Genomic DNA, 22,382 nt, shown 5'->3' on the forward strand with positions numbered 1-22,382 from the left:
TGTATTAATTTTAAGTGTCATGAGACAATTATACCTAGGTATCTAAATTTAGGCAGCAGAATAACTGCCCATTATGTTAGATCTTGGGGTGGGGGTGGGGGTGGGGGGATGACCCAGCGAGGTGGCAACAGCAGACACATACACTTCATCCTGCACGACAAGCCACAGCACAGATGTTTTAACTTGCCAGGAGGGTGTACTGTAAAAATAAATATTTTCCCCTGAAAAGGGTACAGAAAGCTAAATAAATTTAGGAGCCTATGGTTGGGCCCCACTTACCATGAAAAAGCAACATGGGAAATGAATGACTGCTTGGATTTCGAACACTGTGTGAAGTGTTTGTGCAACAAAGGTAAGGTTGTACAGCCTGCCGTTTCAAATATAAGTAACCTTGGGGAATAATGACCATCTTCGACTGTGAAAGAAGTCCTGTTTCCAACTGTCTCAAGTGCTACCTTCATCCATGTATCAGTCTAGGAACAGCTCTGAAGCTAATTCACATGGAATCAATCAGAGTAATAGCTTTGCTTTCAGAACACACCTTCGCCATCTGCCGACAAAAATGATAAATGCAGGTTTATTCTTAATCATTCAGAAACTAAAATGAACCTTGATCATCGTGCTTACCCGTGCTGTTTCCAGCAATATCGTACAGGAAAGGCTCTTTCATGCTCTCACAATGACTCAATTGCGCTCTCTCCCTACTTTCTATCCTTGTACTCACACCGTGTGACTTGACGTATTATAGTAAAAACAGCAACTTCCCAACCCCTCTCACCGTTGGCACTCCTGCATCATTCATTCCCTGGCTCCAATACACGACAACACTGTTAGCTAAATAACCTTACATTTAAATGAAAATGGGCTTGGGGAGACTAGGTACGGTATATGCTTTGGACAAACTGAACAAGGATCAGAAGAGAGCATCTGTAAATATAGACTAACAAAAATCAAATATGGGGACATTATGGTCCCTCCAGTCAGTGGGAACAAAGATTGATCAATCAGTACTGTTGAGACAAAGGGGTAAGCCATGGAGGGGAAGGCGTGCCCTGCAGACAACACTGATTTCAGATATGATCTTACAATGTAAAAATTAAAATAATAACCATTATAGAAGAATATCATGGGGAAATTTTTCAAATCTTAGAGAGGAAAGAGCCTTTTAAAAATAGCCCCAGGGTCAATAGAAAAATATTTTAAACAAAAATCAATACATAGACATTTCTCCAAATTAGATGCACTGAAACCCATGAGACCCAAACTCAATCGGCCTGTCACGTTTTTCTGGGCCCGGCAAGTTTTCTGTCCCTACAGGGGATAGGCCTACCACTTTCTCTAACTTGTTTTAAGGGGACATATCTGTGTTTTCCTTTTCTGAGAGTTCCAGCCTTACAGAGGATCCAGCATTTGTTGGTTTTAATGCATCTAAATGACCAATAAGTCCAAGGAAAAATGATCCACTCATTAGACAATCCAGAACACAAACCTCACTGCAGTGGCTCCATTCCAAACAACGATCAGACTCCAAGCAAACTATCAGAGTAGAACTGCACTATGAAGTTTCCAAAGTTGTAATCTTTATGGAAACAAATTGCCACATCTTTCTCCGCAAAGTGGCTGGTGGATTCGAACTGCCAACCTTTTGGTCATCAGTGAGCACTTAATCAGTGTGCTACCAGAGTTCTACCAGAACAAAATGACCAGAAAGTCAATTCCAGCTCACACCAAGCTGTAGGATAGAACACAACTATACCAAAGAGTTTCCAAGTCTCCAAATCTTTATGAAGCACATGGCTTCATTATTTTTCCTCGGAGCCACTGGTGAGCCCAAACTTCACATCTTTCCATTAGCAGTACAATGCTTAATCCACTGCACCACTAGGGCTCTTTTGTAAATTAGAACTGCCCCAAAACACTTCACACCAACTTAATTAGCTATCCTCAAAGAGATACAGTAATAAGTATTGGTGAGGCTTTGGAAAAGTTATAAAGCTTGCTCACTGCTGATAGGAATAGAAAATGGGAAATCGTGTTGGAAAACACTTGGCAGTTCTTCAAAAACATAAGCAGGGAGTTACACCAACAACTCCTCTCCTAGGTATACATCCAAAAATGTTGAAAAATGCATAACTACACAAAAACTTGTACATGAATGTTCACAGCCACATTATTCTTAATAACCCAAAATTGAAAATGACTTAGTGCCCATTGATTTATGAATGAATAAAAAAAACCTATATATTATATGCATAAAAAGATACATCACTTAGTCATATGTACTAATTCAAGTAACAATAGGAATGAATCCTGGAACTATAAGCAAGCAGACACAAAAGGCCATATATGGTATGGTTCCATTTCTGTGAAATACCCAGAGAGAGAGAAAGAGAAGAACTGGTTGCCAGGGGCTGGGTGGAGGAGTAACGAGGAGTCACTGGTAAAGACTACTGGCTTTTCTTACAGTGTTGAAAAATCTCTGGAATTAGCTCCCTCACTGTCCTCGAGTCAATTCTGGCTCTTAGCTACCCCACGGACTGACCAGGTCTGCCCCGTGGATTGCAAATCTTTTTCCAAAAATTTTTAAAAACCATTTTATTGGGAGCTCTTACAGCTCTTATCACAATCCAGACATATATCCATTGTGTCAAGCACATTTGTGCATTTGTTGCCATCATCACCTTCAAAGCACGGAGTTTTGTCAACAACCACTGAACTTGGAAGAGGAACATGAACATCAAATGACATTGCCACCCAGCCAAAACCTCATTTTCAGCCAAGCGTGACAAGACCCTCAATAGAATCTGTCCCCAGACTCCTGATCCACAGAAACTGGGACATAATAGTGTTGGTAATTACATCACTAAATTTGTAGTAATTTGTTACAGAGCAATAGGTCTAATTTCTATAATATAAATTTAAATAATAGTAACCCAATATTAAAGTAAGCCAAAGATTGGAAGAGTTAATAAACAAAATGAAAAGGAATATGTTTCCTAATCACATGCTTGATTCAATTTTGAAAGGAAATTAAAACTATAATACAGTAACATTTTTCACCAGACAGATAGAGATCAAAAGTCTTACAACATTGCTTCACTAATTAGAATATAATGCTGATAATTCTTCATCAAAGTATAAATCAGTACAACAGTTATAGCAAGTAATTTAGTAATACCTATGCAAATTAAAACTGCATACACTCATTGATCAAGTGATTCCAAATCTGGGAAGTTTAGTTTAATCTTAGATTTACTCTTGTGCAAAATGTTACATCTATATGTGGCAACTATGCATGTGAACCTCCCCAAGTGGAATGCACAGAATCAAATAAATGACATCTCAGGACGGAGAAGACAGAGAAGCCCAATGTTGTTGGCCGAAACAAGGCAAGGAGTCAAGTGTGGAACAGACTATCAATTGCTCAGAGCAAGTTCAGATTGAAGCTGGAATTTTTAAAACAAGCTCATGAGAGCCTAAATATGACCTTGAATATATGCCACCTGAATCTAGAGACCCCCTCAAGAATAGATTTGAAGCTTTCAGCATTAATGACTGAAGACTACACGCGCGGTAGATGACACCAAGAATATCAGACAGGAAAAACGAACTCAAAACCAAAGTCCCAGACATCGAGTGGGTTCTGAGTCATAGAAACCCTGACGGACAGGGTACAACCTTCCCTGTGGGTTCCCAGAACTGTACCTCTCTACAGGAGTCGAGCGCCTCAGGTTTCCCCTAAGGAGCAGCTAGTGGTTTCCCACCTACAGCCCTTCGCCTAAACACTGGGATCAGAAAATGAACAAATCTGTCTTGGGAGAAGTACACGCGGATGGCTCCTTGGAGAAAGACTGCAAACTGGTCTCGATTACTTGGGTCAGGGGGGAAATGGAAGACGGTCAAATTATCCTCAGTTCTGTGTCAAAACGGACCCACACAGTAACTGCAACAATGGGCTTAGACATAACAACAATTGTGCGAACGAACGGTGCAGGATCCGGCAGTGTCTCTTTCCACTGCACACTGCGTCGCTGTGAGTTGGAATGGGCTAGAAGGCACCTGTTAACAATGCAATGTAAACATGAGTGTCCGTCATAGGGGCATTTTTAATAACAAAAAAGGTCATGCGTTTTCATTACTATGGGCGGCTAATTCAATTGCGACACATCCACTGAAAACAATGACCAAGCTCAATCATTATGTCCTGACAAACAAAAACTTCCAACTGTGGTATGAGATATATATGTATCTCAGAAAACTACATATGGCACGCTATAATTTTTTAAAGAACATAAATGTGTATATAAGTATTTTATGTATGTATATACAGAGAAAAACACATTTATTTTTACATATACATAACATATCAATCACACAAACCAGAGTAAGAACAGTGGCTGTCCAAGAGAAAGAAATAGTCACTAGGGTCTAGACTATGTAAAACAGAGGAGATAAAATACACAAGAAGTGCACATTTATGCATAAGAAAATCCTGAATATTTTTCTCTGTTATGGCAAAGATTTAAAAATTTACTCCAAACATAACTCAAAGGGAGATTCAAATAAAAAAGGCTTCAGTAGTTATGGAATAAGATTTCAAACCATTTAAGTGGCCAGGGTAATTTTTCAAGTAGCTATCAAAATCATTGCTATAGAAAACAATAGTAAGGCATTTTGAGCAAAATCATTTATATCTAACATTTGCTGATGGAAATCAAATGTGATGATTTGACAAAATACCAATTTATAAACTATCAAGGACTCATGAGGAAGGGGGGAGCAGGGAGGGAGGGGAAAAATGAGGACCTAATGTCGGGGGTTTAACTGGAGAGAAAATGTTTTGAGAATGATGTACAAATGCGCTTTACACAATTGATGTGTGTATGGATTGCGCTAACAGTTGTATGAGCCCCTAATAAAATGTTAAAAAAAAAAAAAGAAATCAAATGTGTGTTCTTTGCATGTTACTTCTTTTATTTTAACTTCTAAACTACAAAGGTAAGAAACCTTTAAAAAATACTGTGAGAAATTTGCCATGCTTATGATAAGTTATATCATAAAAGAACAGACTACTCAGAACTAAATGTTATGAATCCAGCAGTTGTTACTCTTGCCTCCATAGGTACTTCAAGAGGCATGAAACATAAAGCTTCTACTTATATCCTTTCTAGACAGGGTGAATTTCTATGGTCCATGAGTCAGATCAATTTTGATATTCAATGACAGATCAAAATATATACAGCTCATCCTAAAATACATTTCTAAGTATACCATTACATAATCAAATGGTGACACACTGTAATAATAGCTTTCAAATGACAGGGTTTATCTCTTTCTATCTATAGATTCTCTCTTGTTATTAAGTGCCAAAAATCAGTTCAGCTATGTTTTACCTGTGAGCTGAATTATATTTTCTTAGTGAAGCTTTGTGTCTTAGCTACTAATCTCTCTAAATAGTGTTAATAGAAGTTAACCTAACACATAAATTCACAAGTGACTTGTCCTATACACATGCTAGAAATGTATTGATTTACTATATGAATACGACTAAACTCCTGTCATTCATTTATTTTAAAAAGTTACATGGCAGCCATGTACCCTACCTACGTGTAATAACAGCTAAGCTGTAAAAACTGACTTGGACCAATGCCAAGTAAAAGCAATAGGCCATAGGATCCCAAACTTTTCTGGTCTACTGCCCCCCTTTTCAGAAAAAAAAAAAATTAGTCCAGGCCCCGCTTGGGAATTAAAAGCTTTTATACTGTAGCCCATAACCCAAGATAAAGTGTAGGAATCTGCTTTTGCAGCTCCTCCGGGTTGTTATAACTGACCCCCACTCCCAGGGGGTGGTATTACCCACTCTGGGAAACACTGTGGTACACTGAGAGACAGAGACAAGATACCAGAATAAAGTTCAAGTATTTGAGTTCATAACTCCCATTGTTCAACTAGTCATTCCTCTTTCTTGTTAGGACTTCTATCAGACACTTCAGTATTCTTATAATCCACTCCTATTTTTACTTAGTTATTTATTTACCCATCCATTCATCCATTCTTTTATCAAATATTCATTGAGCACTGTTATGTATAAATTTTACCATAATGCTGGAAGCTATATTGTGTCATTTGAAATCCCAGTAAGGTCACCACGGGGAACAGTTTCAATTGTGGTAGCAATTGTACAAAACTGCTTGACATGATGGGACTATGGAATGATATAATATAGGTATTAACTCCCAATTAATAGTTTTAAAAGTTTTCGGAATGATTGACTAAGTAGAAAAGTCCAGCAATCTACACCCAAAACTCAGTTAATGCGCACCCCGTGACTCACAATGAAATAGGTTCAATCGCATTCTGGTAGACCAGCCTCCTCGGGTTGGAGAGAACTCAAACTACAAAGAGCACACCAGCGCAACAAGGGCCTCCAGTGTGCCAGTGATCCGGAAAACGGTGCGGGACTAGAAAACATTTCGCTTTTTATAAGGCCATTGACGCAGGGCCACTTGTAGCCGCAATGCATCGATGGCTGTGCAGGTGTCCAGGAACCCACTGAGGAGGAAACAGCCATCACTCCTGCAACAGATTTCATTTGCTCAGTACCTCACTGACTTTCGTAGAGAAAAATCTCAATGTGTTATTGATAAGCATTGATTTTAAAACTGCTATTTACGGTAAGTCTTAAAATCTATTCATTTAACTGCCTGCTTAAAGATTTCCAACTGACCAAATTTTAGAAGACTTATCAATGCAACAATCGGCTCAGACACAGCAACGCTTGTGGGGATGGCAGCGCGCAGTGCTTCGCTCTGTTGGACCAAGGGTCGCTCAGAGTCTGAACTGACTCCGTGAAACCTAACAACATTTTTAAAAAAGGCAAAAGAAAGAACATTTCAGTCACAGGGGCCAGGTGTGCATCAAAGTTTACTCATAAAATCTGGTCATCGGCTACTCTCTGTATGTATTAAAAAAAAGTTTATTTGTAAGTACTAATAATTTTTATTTAAATAAAAAATATATTGCATCTTTTTATATAACTGTAAGCTATAGCATATGACATAGAATGAACTCCCTGGGTTTCTTCTCCATAGTTCTCTATAAGTTTTTAAGGTTAGTAAGGACATTAATAGATCTGTGCGCCATCAAAATTTATATTTGCATTATTAAGAAAGAAACAAGTAAGGCATCTTTTTAATTGAATTTGCCTTCACAAAAATGTCACCGATTCCACCTTTGGAGAGAATAATCCACCTATCATTCAAAAGCTTTACTTAGCAGTTCTCAACCTGTGGGTTGGGACCCTTTTGGGGGTCACCCAATTCATAATAGTAGTAAAATCACAGTGATGAAGTAGCAACGAAAATAATTTTATGGTTGGGGGAGTCACCACAACATGAGGAACTGTATTAATGGGTCACGGCATTAGGAAGGTTGAGAATCACTGCTTTGTTTCAACAACAACCACCACAAAATGCAAAATGAAACACAATAAAAATTAGGTTAAAAAAATCATCCTGGGAATGAACTAATTTTACACTTTAAGGATCTGACGCCAATGGTGCCGAAACGCCACACTTCCCCACACAGTGACGTTCCCCTGCTAATGGAGCCAACCGTTCGCCTTTTGAAAGGACAGCTTGGACTGGAAACTGACTAAAATAGGTTTTGAAGGAAAAGTCACGCTTTGAAAAGTGGGAAGTAGACAACAACTTCTGCATGTGTAAACATTATATTATCAATTTGGGGTCTTATTAAAATAACTACTAGCTTTAGAAATAGAAGCTGCTGAATCACCAGGGTTTTATTAATCATTTTTCCATCTACGTGATGACTTTTTAGGCGTCCTCCCCAGTAGATATCAAACGACAAAAATAGTGTGCTGCCTAAAACACTCATCATGTATGTCTCTATGGATCAACATTCATATACATTTTCTACCACATACATGTTATCTGTATGCACATATATGTAGTAAGTTGTGTGTGTGTGTGTGTGTGTGTAAACATTATTCAAGTGGGACAGATTCCAGGTCATATTCTGGCTCTCGGCCTGGTTTTCATTTGCTTCAACTACAAGCTGGACTTTCGTAAGGGTTCTTAACAGTCTGAGGCACAGTTGGCCCTTGGCCTCACTTTAGCTACTCATTTGAGATGTAGTCAATTGGTAGAATTCCGTGTGTTCCATCTGGTGAGGTCCATGTGCACTGTCGCGGTTTATGTTGTTGAAAAGGATATTTACAATGAAGAAGGGGATGCTCTTGCAAAAGTCTATCAAGAGATCTCCAGCTCTGTTTCTATTACCAAAGCCACATTTTCCAACTACTGTTCTTTTTGTTCCAACTTTTGCATTTCAATGCCAAGAACTATCAATGCATCTTACTTGCATTTCTGATCAATTTCAAACTGAAGAAATTGGTAGAATTCTTCCATTTCTTCATCACTGGCTCTACTAGTTGGTGTGTAAATTTCAGTACAATTGTTATTAACTGAATTTCCTTGTATGCCTGTCTCAGACAGCACTGTACTTCAAGATAGATCTTCATTGTTCTTTTTGATGATGAATGCAATGTCAGTCCTCCTGAATTTGTCGTTCCTACATAGGATTGCTTGAGTCAAAAAGGCCAATATCAATCTATTTGAGCCCACTAATGCCTACGATAGCCATCTTTATTTAATCCATATCATTTCTGACAACTACCCATTTTCCCAGACTCGTGCTTCATACATTTCACGTTCCATTATTAGTAAATGTTTGAAGGTGTGTCTTCTCATTTTGAGTCGTGCCCCATAAGCGAATGAAGGTCTTGGAAGCTTGAGTCCATCCACCTCATTACGGTTGACTCGTCTTTGAGAAGGCAGCTTTTTCCCAGTCCTGTTTTGAGGGTCTTCCTACCCGAGGGCCTCATCTTCCAGTACTCTATCTGACAATGTCCACAAACTTTACAGTGACGAATCCCTCAGAAGTGAACGGTCTATTCCTTCTTTGTCGTCTGTTCTGAATCACCACTGGCACACTGTGATGTCTTGTGTTTTGCTGTGATGATGACAACTCTCCCTGCTACTGAGTCAATTCCAGCTCACAGTGACCCTACCCCACAGGACCAGGTAGATTTCTGAGACTGCAAAGTTTTACTGGAGTAGAAAGCCTTGTCTTTTGCTTGTGGAATAGCTGGGGATTTCAAACTGCTGACCTTGAAGTTAGCAGCTCAACACATAACCCACTACACCAATAGGACACCAATAGGGCTCCTCAGCTGGTAGCTGTGTTACTAGTATTTCAAACACCATCGGGGTCATCCAAGGTGAACAGGTGTTAGCAGAGCTTACAGATTTAGAACAGATTACAAAGCACCTTCCGTACAGGTTACTGAATTGGGAAAAAAAACCTGGAGAATGGTTCCAGTTTCGTACAGCTAAAAATAATCACCATCAAGATTACTATGCATCAGAATTGACTCAATATCAGTGAATTGGTTTTTGGGGGGTTTTGTTTTGTTACCTGATTCTTGGCATTAAAAAACAATAAGGCTATTTATTCCAAGAGAACAACAGACTACCTCGATTTCTGTGCAATCAATTATCATAATAGTTTAAACAGCCATTTAAAAAGAGACACTTTGTCTTTCAGAGCTCATAACATATTCTTGAAAATGAAGAAGTCTCTTGGGCGTTGGCTCTATGAAAGCATGTCATTATGCATTTTCAAGGCTACTGATTGATCATTCTGCCAATAAAAGACAAAGATGCTGCAGAAAGGACATCAATCATACTAAAGACATCAGTACAACCATTCCCACTCATTCATCATCTGCTTCAAGCATTGATTGAATGTACAAGTCACAGAAAATGGTACCAAATATACAGCAGTCTGTCTTCTCTTTTTATCTGATAAGGTACAGTATAAGAAATACACAAGAATAGAGGTGGCAAGGCCATCTGATTCCAAGATTGTTTTACTCCTGAAGTAACCACAGACATTGTATTCTTTCTATTCTTTAGCTCTTGATAGTATAATTTCTTTCCTATTTATACTTTAAATTCCCTTTTAAAAAACTATTTTCTTTTACTATCTTTTTATCTTCTTTTTCTCCTCTGATGTTATGCATCCTTACTACATATCTTGGATAACCACTTTAAGTAAGATTCATGGGAATTATTCATGATTTCCCAGAACAGTTTATAAAAATGCATTGGGCAGTTGTTAAGCCATGTGCAATGCACACTGTAAATTGTAAATACAGCTGGTTTGGTTGTAGGTATCCCAACAACATTCTATGAATATAAAAGCAAACAGTTGCCAACTCATGGTGATCCACATGAGCCTCCATCTCAGGGGCTCCTCCACAGGGTTTGCAATTGCTGGCTTTTTGGGGACGTCAATCAAGAGCTTTCTTTCAAGACACTGCTGGTGGACCCAAGCTTCAACCTTTTAGTTAGCAGCCAAGTATGTAATCATTTGTGCCACCTCTCTATAAATATAAAACAAAACAAAAAGACAAACCCACTGCCGCTGAGGCCATTCCAACCCACAGGGGGCCTGTCTAGGGCTTCCAAGGCTTTGTAACTCTTAGTGGAAGCAGAGCAGACAGGCGTCCTTCTCCGAGGGAGCAGCTGTGGGGAGGAGGATGAAGTCAAGAGTCCAGAGACTTACCGGAGGTACCACGAGGGCTCCTCTAGAAATATAACCATCACGAGGGGCCATTGTGGGAAAGTTTGGAGAGAAAAAGTCATTATTTCTGATCCATTCCCACAAGAAATCTCAAACATGTCAATGTCACCAGCATTTTGACAGTGTAGGTAAGAACTGCCCACTTCCCCGTTGGATTGTTTCGGAGGTACACTTGACTTTTCATGAAATGCACACAGAGCGTAGGTGGTGGTGTTGCTACGTGTCATAGAACAGGTTCCAACTCACACAGACTGTATGCATGCGGGAGCTTCGAGAAATGTGTGGGAAATGGATCTAAAAGATCAGAGAATTCTTCCACAAACTCCCTGAGGCCCCTCATGTAACAATAAAACACTGCCCAGTACTGCACCATCTTCGTATGCTTCAGCCCATTGTCGCAACCACTGTGTCAATCCATTCCTTCAAAGATCTTCCTCTTTCTGTTGACCCGACACTTGCCCAACCATGATATCTTTCTCCAAAGACTGGTTGTCCTGATCATATATCCAAATTCTCACCATTCTCACTTCTAAGGAGCATACTGGCTATACTTCTTGCTAAAGTCCAGCACATTACACAATGCCTGCTTACAAATGCACATGACCATGAACTCAGTACACTTATCAAGATCCAGAACATGTCCATCACCCCAGAAAGTCCTCTCAAGATAGGCAGTGTCACGATTTCTTCTGCCATTTCTTCTGTCACGTGTTGTATCTCTCCCCAGTCTCTCCAAAGTGTCTCCTCAACTCAAGGAGATGGCCAGGTTTCATGGACTTTCCATTCCCTGTGCAGTGCCCTAGGGAGAGCCATAGAGCTTTCTGTGCTCATCTCTCGGGTACCACAGTTCTCTACGGTCTGGTGCCCAGCATTTAAAAGAAGTTTTCTTTCAAATATTTGTATTTCAAGGCTTTTTTCTTCCTTTCTTTCTTTCAGATGTTTCCGTCAGAAAGGCAAATTCAAACCAATGACTCTATCTGGACTGGAAGTTTTAAGCCCATATTTTAGTTGTTCCTCTAAAAAACAATAATAACTGTTGCAAAGTAACTTGAATGATCAGAAGTGTTAGAAAATAAATAAATGGCCAAACTGCTAAATATCCATTATACTTAATCGATCTTACTACAATTTAAACACACTATGATTGCTTTAAATTCTCTTATACTCTTACCATCACTCATAACATGGGAGCCTATTCTATCTGAATAAATGCTTTGAGTCATGACTATGCTTAGCTTGCTATTCTAGCCCAGTTAAAATTTATAACAACACCAAAACATAGGATTTCCTGGTACTTTCAATAAACGTCTTCACCTAAGCAGAAAATGGATAATGGGTTACTCATTGGGCTGATAACTTCAAGGTCAGTGGTTGGAAACCACCAGCCAACCCATGGGAGAAAGACGAGGCTTTCTGGAGTCTTGGAAACCGGGAGAGTAGGACTCCTTTACCTCACAGGGTCACTAGGGGGTTGAGATTCACTCATTAGCAGTGTGTGCTTAGTTTTATAAATCCTTACAGGAATGGAACCTCCATCTTTCTCCCTGGAGGGAATGGGGGCTTTGAACCACCAAACTTGTGGTTAGCAATCCAATGCTTACCTGACAATGCTAACAATATGCATTTGCAATTTTTATGAACAAGTGGGTTAAGTACATCCTCATTTATTTACATCCAAGGTCTGGAAGGAACAGTGGAACTTGGCCTGCCAACCAAAACATCAACATGCACCAGCCGGTTCACATTACCAGCTGCTCTAGAAGAGAAAGATGCAGCTGTCTGCTCCTGCAGAGATTTACTGCCTGGGAAGCCCTATGGAAGGTCATTATGATTCGGGATCAACTCTTTTTCTGTTTTCTTTGTTTGTATTTTGGTGTGTGTGTAGGGGGGGGGGTCTAAATCCAACTTAGTATGTCTTCATTCAGTGAATATTAAAGGCCTAGCTGTATGAAACTGTACTAAGACCTGTGAAAGAAGCCAAATGCCATAAAACAGGCCCAAAGTAGGATGGCACATAGTTCTCAAAGATAAGCTAACTGAAGATTCTTAAAGGAAAAAAACTGGTAGGATAACTGGTGTTCTGAGTCCATGGAAATTTAAATGCAATTGAGCTGAAGTATTGCTTTTTGAGACCATTGGCTTCTAAATTATATTGAAAAAACTAATTAATGGTCATGCTTTAAACTCAAAAATTGCTAGAAGGCCCCTGCTGGTAGAAAAAAAGAGGGCCAGAGGAGAGATAATGAAGAGGAAAGTGGGAAAGATAGAGAGAAACAATTACATATGTTCTTATTACCATATACGTCAAAGGTTAGAAATATGCTAACAGCTGAAATGGGGGGAGAAAAACCTTTATTTTTAATGTATGTATGAACTTATTTTTAATGTACTTTCTGATAAAATGCATTCTAAAGCTTAGTCATTTATCATGTGACCTGAAGCTTTTACGATGTACTGTACTTTTATTCTTTCTAAATCTGTCTTTCTAAGCTCCAAAAGGATAAATGTGTCTCTCTTCCTAGTTCTCTCTATCTAAAACCTGAGGGCTTGATTGTTAGCCAAGCAACAGACAGGTCTCTAGGGAACAGTGAATCTAGAGATGATAGACAGACCTTTGATCCATCAGGCATGTGAGCTATGAGAGAAGGGATGGAAATAGGAAACGCTGAGAAGTGGGGTAAGTGATGTTACACAGAAGGGACTGCAACAATGGCATGAAACAAAGTATCTATGTGAATTGTTGAATGGGAAATGGACCTGCTCTGTCAACCTTGACCCAATTCACAATAAATACTTGTTTGTGAGAAAAAGCTAATAAGAAACACTCATCATAATAATGTATATATCACATTCAGAAAATGTGATTTCCATCAGTTTTGTCATATATCTAGCTCACAAACCCTATTTTTTTTCCCAGACCCAGATAGCCTGACAACTACAGTGGGCATCTTATGAACTTGGTCTTGAAAATCTTTGTGTAGCAGACATTGCCAGCACTCAATCCACACGGCCTCCGCATTCACGTTTCCGGGAGAGCCATGTCTTCTAACTGTCGACATCTGTCGCTCTGCCTGAGTGCTGCTCTAGAGAAGCCACAGGACCAGGCTTCGCGCGTGAGTTCCAGGAACAACGCAAACTAACAAAAAGAGGAGCACTGATAGACAAAAGCCCCAGAGGGATAGACAACTGTCCTAGGCCCGGATGTAGGATAAGTGTGAGAGGATTCTACGGCGTTTCCCAGATGTCCCAGTAAAGCTGAGTCATGATGACCAAAAGACAATGCTCCCGAATGGACCCGGTCTTGCCTTCTTTCTATACCTTTCGCTCCCATGTGTGCAACCTGGGATTGCCTTCCACACAATTCTGTGTACTCAAAGTTTTGTCCACTTAAAGAAGGACTCAATCTAAGCATTCCTCACCCTTTAAACCCACCGGTTCCTAAGATTTATCCTTAGGATGTTTACAGAACATTCCAGCCATTGTTTGCTCAGAGGTAGGATTGGTCTCGTATTATTTCACTTTTACTGGTTTTTAAAAGTACTCCATAAGGATCAAATAATTTGGCACAGCCATCAGTTTATCAGTTCCCAAAATACATTGGGAGTCACTGCTGTAGAAACTGATCCATCATGGCTACCAGTGATCTTACCTGCTATGAGTGATAGCTCAGAATCCACCGTCCTATAAATACTGTTTAGATTTGCTTTGCCACAATGCATGACTTTGAACTGTTCACAAGTAAACAGACCTACATTTATGTACAATAGAACTAATAGACTATATATATATGGTCCATTTAGACAGAGGAATTATATATTTCCAGAGATTTTTCTTTTCATCTCCACCAAGGTAGGAAATAGAAGAAATTGAAATCACTTTTTTAAAGCAACCATGTAAAACATGGGGATGCTATGTAACCAAACCAAATATTAACAACAGAGTTGTTAGACCACGATAAATCAAATTACAAACACCTTCACTGAAAACTGTGTTGGAAAACTCCAGCCCAGGAAAGAGCCTTAGCGACATCTTCAAGCTCCCTCTTCCCTTAACTCCCATGTCCAATCACTCCTACCAATCCAACCTAAAAGAATCATTCCCACTGCTCCTCCTGAAGTGTAAGCATGTAATCTATCTGTCCTGTAACAGTAAGCTCCTACCGAAGCTCCCGTTTTATGTCATTTCTTTATTCTGGAGAGTAATCTGAGAACCCAACACTCCTATATCAACATTATGTTGGTTCAAGTCATGAACATCATATTCTTCATTTACATAAACCACATGGCACTTAGGCAACTGACCATTGCCTACACGTTTCATGTATTCTTATTTCTAAAGAGAATGAAGATTCAAGCTAGTATATTTACCTAAAAATTAAACAAAATGTTTACCTGTCTGAAGCTATGTCACTGCCAATTTGGTGCTTCATTCCTGACCCATTTTTAATTGAGTCCTGTCTTGTGAGCCCATGAGATCGACTTTTCTCCACTGCAGGTACCGAGAAGTCACCTGGGGCTCCTTGGAACTGGGCCTGCTCGTGCAGTTTTGCTTTCTTCTCCTGAGGTGCCTCTTCATTTCTCGGTCCCCGGAGACCCCTCGCATCAGGTTGCTGAGGTGTGTTCGTTCCACTATTATAGAACCAGGCTCCCGATTTAGTGAGGATTTCTTGTTGTTTTCGGCACAAATTACATACCCACATAACCTGTGTGCAAACAACGGGAAAAAAGAAATGAATGTTCCCCGAAAGTGAAAACCAAATGCAGAGAGAGAGCGAGTAGCACGTCAACAACTCATAAGATGGCTAACCATCTTTCCTCAAGTGACGACGCAAACCATGTGAACAGTGATCATTACTTAAATCATGGATCCTTTCTTTTAAATTTTCCAGAATGATAATGAAATAGACAACCACTTGCTGACAGTAGAAATACCTAACTTGAGTATCAAATACTAATTGTCTTGTGTGTGTTTCTTGTTGTTGAAATCGGTGACATGCATTGTAAACAGAAAATGGATTATAAGGCCTGATTAAAAACCAACTCTAGATTCCGGAGTTTGTGACCTTAAACAAGAGCCTGAATCTCCTATCTGTGAAATTTAGTTTTCTTAATGATAAAATAGGGAACAATTGGCAATACTATTTAGTTGTATTGTTCTGAGATTTGGAGATATATACATGTCTAGCAGAAAGGTTGACATATGCTATATTTCCAATAAGTAATATTGGGTTAATCGTTTGTCACCAATTACATTATAAAATTCTTGAAGGGACTTTCATTTCTTTTAAATAGCTCATAGTGGCTAAAACAGTGCTAGGAACATTGTTCAGAACATAGTCGATCCTCATTTTTTAGATATATGTCCTTCATCCTCCAAGACTACAAGCATACTATTACATAATATCTGTCTGAAAAAGAAAAGTCTTCATGCTCTTCACTCAGTTCTGAAAAAAGCATATGTTTTAATAAAAATCAGAAATATATAAATAAAATCATTTACTCATAAAATAGAAGAGGTGTCCCTACTTCAAGTGGGAGTTTGCTGGTGCTTTATTTATGGCAAATACTGAAAGTTGGCCCTCCCAGTCCCTACGCATGGTCTCACGTTTTAAATAAGTTATACTTGTATTTTATTATATGTTTCATAAAGTATAGCAATATATATCAGAGTAATAAAAAAATACTTAGTGTGCTGTTTTCAACTGATAAAAGCAATTTTTTAAAAATATCACTTACTTTATTAAATGCCATTATTCCAGGTCACATTGGTTAAAGAGTCCATATCACACAATCATATACTAGATAATATTTTTTTCTCTTTGAATTGGATGAGGGAGCTCCAATATGTTCATGGAAAAATCCCATTACCTTTATTAGTTCCATTTTCCATGAACATTTGAAGCGCAAGCACACACACACACACACACACACACACACTTTATTTTGGCCAATTAAACTCAAAGCGCATTAAGGGCAGACCAGGAACTAACTATACGCTCTGCTCATATGATAAGACGTTATATATCACAGAACTTGTGATTCTAAAACACGTGAATCCCGTGTGGGTGTAGAGCAGTCATGTTCACAGGGATTGGAGTGGGTTCGACCTGCCATTCTTTGAGCTTATAGTGGAACACTTAACTGGGAATAATAAGACCTTATAAATGTTGTTAATTTGAATTTATAAGAAACTCTTCAGGGGGAAATATAATTATAACTTATCAGTCATTATTATATCAAAATGAATGCTTCATTTAATTCTAATTTATCATCAATAACATCAATAGGTACCTATTATCATTTTTATATGTAAATAAGTTATTTTTGATATATCAATACCAATAATCCTTTTGAATTAAAAAATAACTATGAGATTCAAATTTCTTTTGCTATGTTTGAGTGGTTTAAATAAAGACTAGATATAAATATGGTAAAACGTGCGACAGTCAGAACCTATGTAAGGAAGAAACTTGTTAGGTTAGGAAAAACTGAAGTATTTCCCACGAACAGAAGCGACAACAAGCGATAGCAAGAGTGCACCCGTGAAAGGGGGAAAACTAGCAAGCGCCAGGAAAACAAGGCAGGCCAGTAAACGCCAGGCCCTTACAGGCTTCGCTGTTCCACAGCCATCCCCAAAGTCAAATTTCAACCAGATCTTCAGCCTTTTGGTGCCATCTTGTGACCAGAGCAGGTACTGTAGCTCTCTTTTTGAAAAATAACCCCAAAGCAAACTCACAGACACTATAGAAAAGGGTAGGACTGCCCCCTACGGGTTTCTGAGATTGTAACTCGTGGCAGGAACGGAAAGCCTTGTCTAAACGGAACCCTTTGACATCCAGTCGTTACGCACTCCGGACGCCCATGTGCGTGTTAGAGCAGAGCTGTCCCCAAACTTTCGGTGCGGACGGTGAAAACGCACTTGAAGCTTGCCAGGCCTTTCTTCTGGGGCAGCCCTGGGGGGACTCACATCACTCCTCCTGTGGTCAGCAGCTGAACCTTTTGTGCTGTCCGTACCACCTGAGGATCACACACTAGCCAGTGAAGAACAAAATAACATGAAAATGTAAGCACGTTTCAACTTTTCTGTCCTGCTCTAAACCAATGATGATTTATGACAATCGTCTACACTGCGTGAGATTACCTGGAGGAAGTCACACTAGGCCCACTGAAGGATAACTTCCTTTGGGCTGGGTAGTTAGTTGAGAATGAACCAAAATAGGAGAGCTTTTGAAACCACCATTTGCAGAAACAACCCTCTGCGACCTCATTCCTTGGCACAAGGCACTTTGTCTTGTGGCAGAATTTCCAGAAGACTACCTGGAATAAGGGAGTCTGTCTCATCGGAGAGCTCACCTGAATGCACATACCCACGATCCACCCCAACATAGGATCCCAGGCTCCAGGTAGGACCCAACATTCTGAGATTCCCCCACCACTCTAGTCCTCCAGGAGACTCAGAGAGCGACTGGTCTGGGGCAGAGATTCCTAACCCGGTGGAACGGACTCCTCAGAGGGGTCAGGGGAGGCCTGGGGAGGCCATTGACTCATGGTATACACACTGCCTGCCTGGCCCCCTATCAGCATCATCGTGCCATTTCCGTCACCGGTTAAACTCTGGAAGATACTAAGAGAAAGAAGTTCGGGATGTGAAAGATGGTCCTGGTGGTGCTGTGGGTTAAGCACTGGGCTGATCATCACAAAGTTGTTGGTTCATGCCCAGTGACTGCTCCACAGGAGAGAGATGAAGCTATCTGCTCCCACAAAGAGCTATCGCCTCCGAAAGCCTGAGGAGCAGTTCTACTCTGTCCCCTAGGGTCACCCTGAACCAGATTCAACTCCACGGCAGTGAATTTCCCACTCTCTGGACTCCACTGGTTCCCTTTTTTTTTTATGAGATCGTGTGTTCCTGAGGGGGCTACATAGTTTGAAGTCAACATGATGCATAAGGGTCAGGTGGAATCTAGCCTGTCAAGAAGATCACACTTCCTGGTGGGCGTGCCTTCTCATGAGGATTCTGGGATCTCTCTCTCTCTCTGCCTTCGTCTTCCTGTTGACAACCCACGAGAGCCCCTCTCTCTGTGGGAGTCTGCACATGTGGGAGTCTGCATGTCTCTCAGCCCATGGCCTGCGCCTCTGTGGGAGTCTGCACATGTGGGAGTCTGCATGTCCCTCAGCCCATGGCCTGTGCCGTCCGCTGTCTTTAAGCTTCCCATTCCCGGATGTTCCCTGGCCTATTGTCCTGCCTGAGTTTGGCCTTTGTGATGATTGGTGCTCGGTGGCAGGCAGCCGCCATGCTCACTGGACACCTCCAGCAGGCATCCAAGTGCACCTCATTTACATGTGGACCATCCAAGTGCACCTCATTTACATGCAGACCTGTTTGAGGACTGATACCTGCCATTTCTTCCATATTGTAGCTAAATGATTATTGGATACTATTCGTTACACTTTATTAGCATATGATGTAATGTTACCCACCATTGGGTATTCATTACACTTTATTAACATATGATGTCATGTTACCCGCCCACCATAGGGTATTTAAGCCCCTGCCTTCTGCTCAATAAATTGAGGCTTGATCAGATTCCTGTCTTGCCTCCATTTCTCGCGTCTCTTGCCCCTCTTCATTCCCAGTCCCTCTTTCAGGTATCCACGTTGTTTGATGGCCTGCGGGACGGGTCATCTCTCTGCTTCACCTTCATGTTGAAGAGCCACACTCAGAGAGCTGAAGGAGCCACATGGAGACCATGCTAGCACTGAGGTGTTTCTACCACCACTGCATCCACAGACTTTGCACCCACTGGCCTGTGATCTTCCTGCATTTTGCATCATTATATGTGACTGCGTGAGTCTGAAGAGGATTTGGGGACTAGTATTGAACTTATGGACTAAGATCGGAGTTACAGACTTGATCTGGACTGGGCTAGGATGTTTTCTTCATATACAATTACTGTTGGATGAAAAGCTCTTTCTTATACTTACATGAGCGTCCCTGGATTTGTTTCTCCAGTCAACCTAGTCTAACACAGTTCCCTTCTAAAACTGCCAGTTCCTAATGTCCTCATATACGCTAGCACCTAACTCACCTTTCTTCTTTTACCATCTCTTCTCACTCTTAAATTAAGAAGTTATATGATACAAAGCTCAGGAAAACTAAATTAATTCCCTTCAAGTGATACAGAAAAGTATTGACACCACCTTTACATACACAACATACTTAGAAATTGACATTAAACCACCTCTCACAAACAGGCAAAAATTAGGCAAAACTCTATGGATCACAACCGAATACTGCCCGATACAGTGCTGGATGATGTGGTGCCTAGGTGTCTTAAAGGGCTTCACAGTACAGTGCGACACAAACAAACGAGCATAGGAGATGTTGCCAGCCTGAACCACCTTTCACTCTGCTATACATGGGGGCATCGTTATCCAGAGCCTACGCAACGGCAGCTAACGCCAACATGATCATAGGTACGGGTTCTGGCCAGTGAGTTCTAAGTGAAAGTCATGTTGACCACTTCCGGGATCATTGAAACACTCGTATGCTTCCCGAATACTTTTCATCCCAAGACCCTAGGTGATAAAAGAGTACAAGAAAAGGGAATGTAGGATCCTGAGAGCACTTGGAAAGAAGCTCTCTGCTGATCAGGCACACGGCAGTGTGTATTTCCCATGGGAGAAATAAATTCCCAATATGTGGAACTGTAGATACGTTTGTGTTTATTCTGTATAATCGATAACATTATAAAATACCAATTTATTTACAGAAAGACAAAGAGCTATTAACACTAATTCATTAATGATCTATCCAGGCATACAAAATTCACTAGATGCCTGTGCTGAGAGCGAGTAGATATTGCTCGACAGGTGCCGTTTTTGCCATGAAGTGTGAAGTCCCGAGGAGGGGGAGGGAACAAACAACGAGCTGCACAAATACATTCTGTAGTAGATTTGTAATAAATGCTCAAGAAAAGGAATGCATGCACATCACCTTTCCCTCTCTGCCCACGATGTGTTTGGAGAAAAACAAGGAGGAGGAGGGGATCTGTTGTGATCGCTGGAAGCTACTTTGTTTCTCCTGCTAAAGGCCTAGAAACCTGCGAAGCTGAACCACAGCGTTCTCCTCAAGTCTGCCATCAGACCCACGGTGGGCATGCGCTCCCCAAAAGGCATTTGGGCCCTACCTAACAGACTCTGCCCCAGTGCTGCCATGATAAAGTGGGGACGTTTAGGCACGAATCCATATCCTTAGAGGATTCGTTTTTTCCAATATGTTCCTTAAGAAATTAAGAGGTCAATCTATCCCCTGTATAACATGTGGATTATAAAGCAAAATGACATGGAAATGTTGCCTCGTCGGACGGACATGGCTCAAACAAGCAGTGCGACTTCCCCAGATGCTCCAGGAAGTATAAGCTCGGGGTCTCCAGTGCCAGCCACATTTGTCGGCTGAAGAGTAAAAGTTAAATGGCCACCCATGAATCTCTCAGGGAGTCGCGCCAACACATAAGGAGCTCTGAGCTTGAGTTTCCAAGTCCGACTTGTAAGAAAACCTTACTTGTTTGCTGTGGTAGTAGCTTTGCAAATTGACACTATGCTTAAATAGCCAAGAGAATGTAGCTTGCTGCTTATTCCTCTACTTCTAATCTGATTTTCTTCAAAGAGCACCCTCAAATCAGATTTATCTTCAAAGCAAACCACCAAATTGAACTCTAGTCGATAGGCTTGTGGCTCTTGTTACACTGCAAACTTAAGGGTCCAGGTGTTCTGTGAGATACCTGTTGTTGAAATGTCTGCCAAGTAGCTCATTCATCGCCTTGTCCTTCTCAGTGTGAACAAAATTGTGATCCCACTACTGACCCCCTCTCATTGCACCAACCACCTCCCTGCTGAGTCTTCTGAGACTCTGACATGCAGCCTCTCCCTCAAAGCCAACCCATCCCTCAAAGGTGGGAGATACCAAGACAGGGGCACGCAGCAACCTTTGTGTCCTTCATGCGAGAGTGGAAGAATAGTCCTATAAAGCTAATGCTGGTGAACTCACTCCGAAGGGCCCATGCTGCAGGCAGGTGCTAGGACATCTGAAAGGTGATCTTTTCCAAGAACCTCAATGACTGAAAAGGACAAAAGTTGCCTAAACATAAGATTATCTTCAGTTTAATCAAAACACATCCTCCTCTTGAGTCCAAGTCTGGAAAGAAGAGATTGGAACACACATCTGATTGTCTACTCGCCTTGTGTCTCTCTTTGTGCTTCTCCCCCACAAGCTACGGGAGAAGAGGTCTGTAAGCAGGCTCTCTTTCCCTCTTTAACACCCCTTTTCTATATGCTTAGGACTTTCCCCAGGCACATTAAGGTCAATGCAAAGGTACTTCAAATGTAATGTACCTGCTACATACACTCTGATCTGAGCATTGTGTTGGCGTCCTGGAAACAAATCGGGCTGCTAACTGACAGGGCAGCAGTTCAAAACTGCCAGCTACTCTAAGGGGGAAAGACAGGGTTTTCGACTCCCACAAAGAGTGACAGTCTTGGAAACCCTAGGGCAGTCCTACCCTGTCCTGGAAGGTCACTGTAAGTCCGAATTGACTCAGTGGCTGAGTTTGAGTTTGGGAGGAAGTATAAAGCATGGACTGGGTCCACACGCACAGATAAAAGTCCTGGGAGCTTCGGGTTCTGGTTATTGTTCTTGCCATTGAGTCAATTCTGACT

General features: G+C 40.8%; 1 protein-coding gene across 17 annotated transcripts in view; it reads right to left on the reverse strand.

The window, feature by feature from the left end:
- RIMS2 (regulating synaptic membrane exocytosis 2) overlaps window positions 1-22,382 on the reverse strand; it is a 438,267-nt gene that overhangs the window by 373,903 nt on the left and 41,982 nt on the right. For all 17 annotated transcript variants that reach the window (XM_045287803.1, XM_045287759.1, XM_045287752.1 and 14 more), the window contains exon 3: window positions 15,060-15,370. In XM_045287803.1, the coding sequence (XP_045143738.1) occupies window positions 15,060-15,367 (308 nt within the window). In that variant the 5' untranslated portion in view covers window positions 15,368-15,370. The remainder of the gene's footprint in view (window positions 1-15,059; window positions 15,371-22,382) is intronic.

The sequence above is a fragment of the Echinops telfairi genome, unplaced genomic scaffold, assembly GCF_000313985.2.
Source record: "Echinops telfairi isolate 266 unplaced genomic scaffold, ASM31398v2 ScPeMD7_1;HRSCAF=3_0, whole genome shotgun sequence".
NCBI lineage: Eukaryota > Metazoa > Chordata > Mammalia > Afrosoricida > Tenrecidae > Echinops > Echinops telfairi.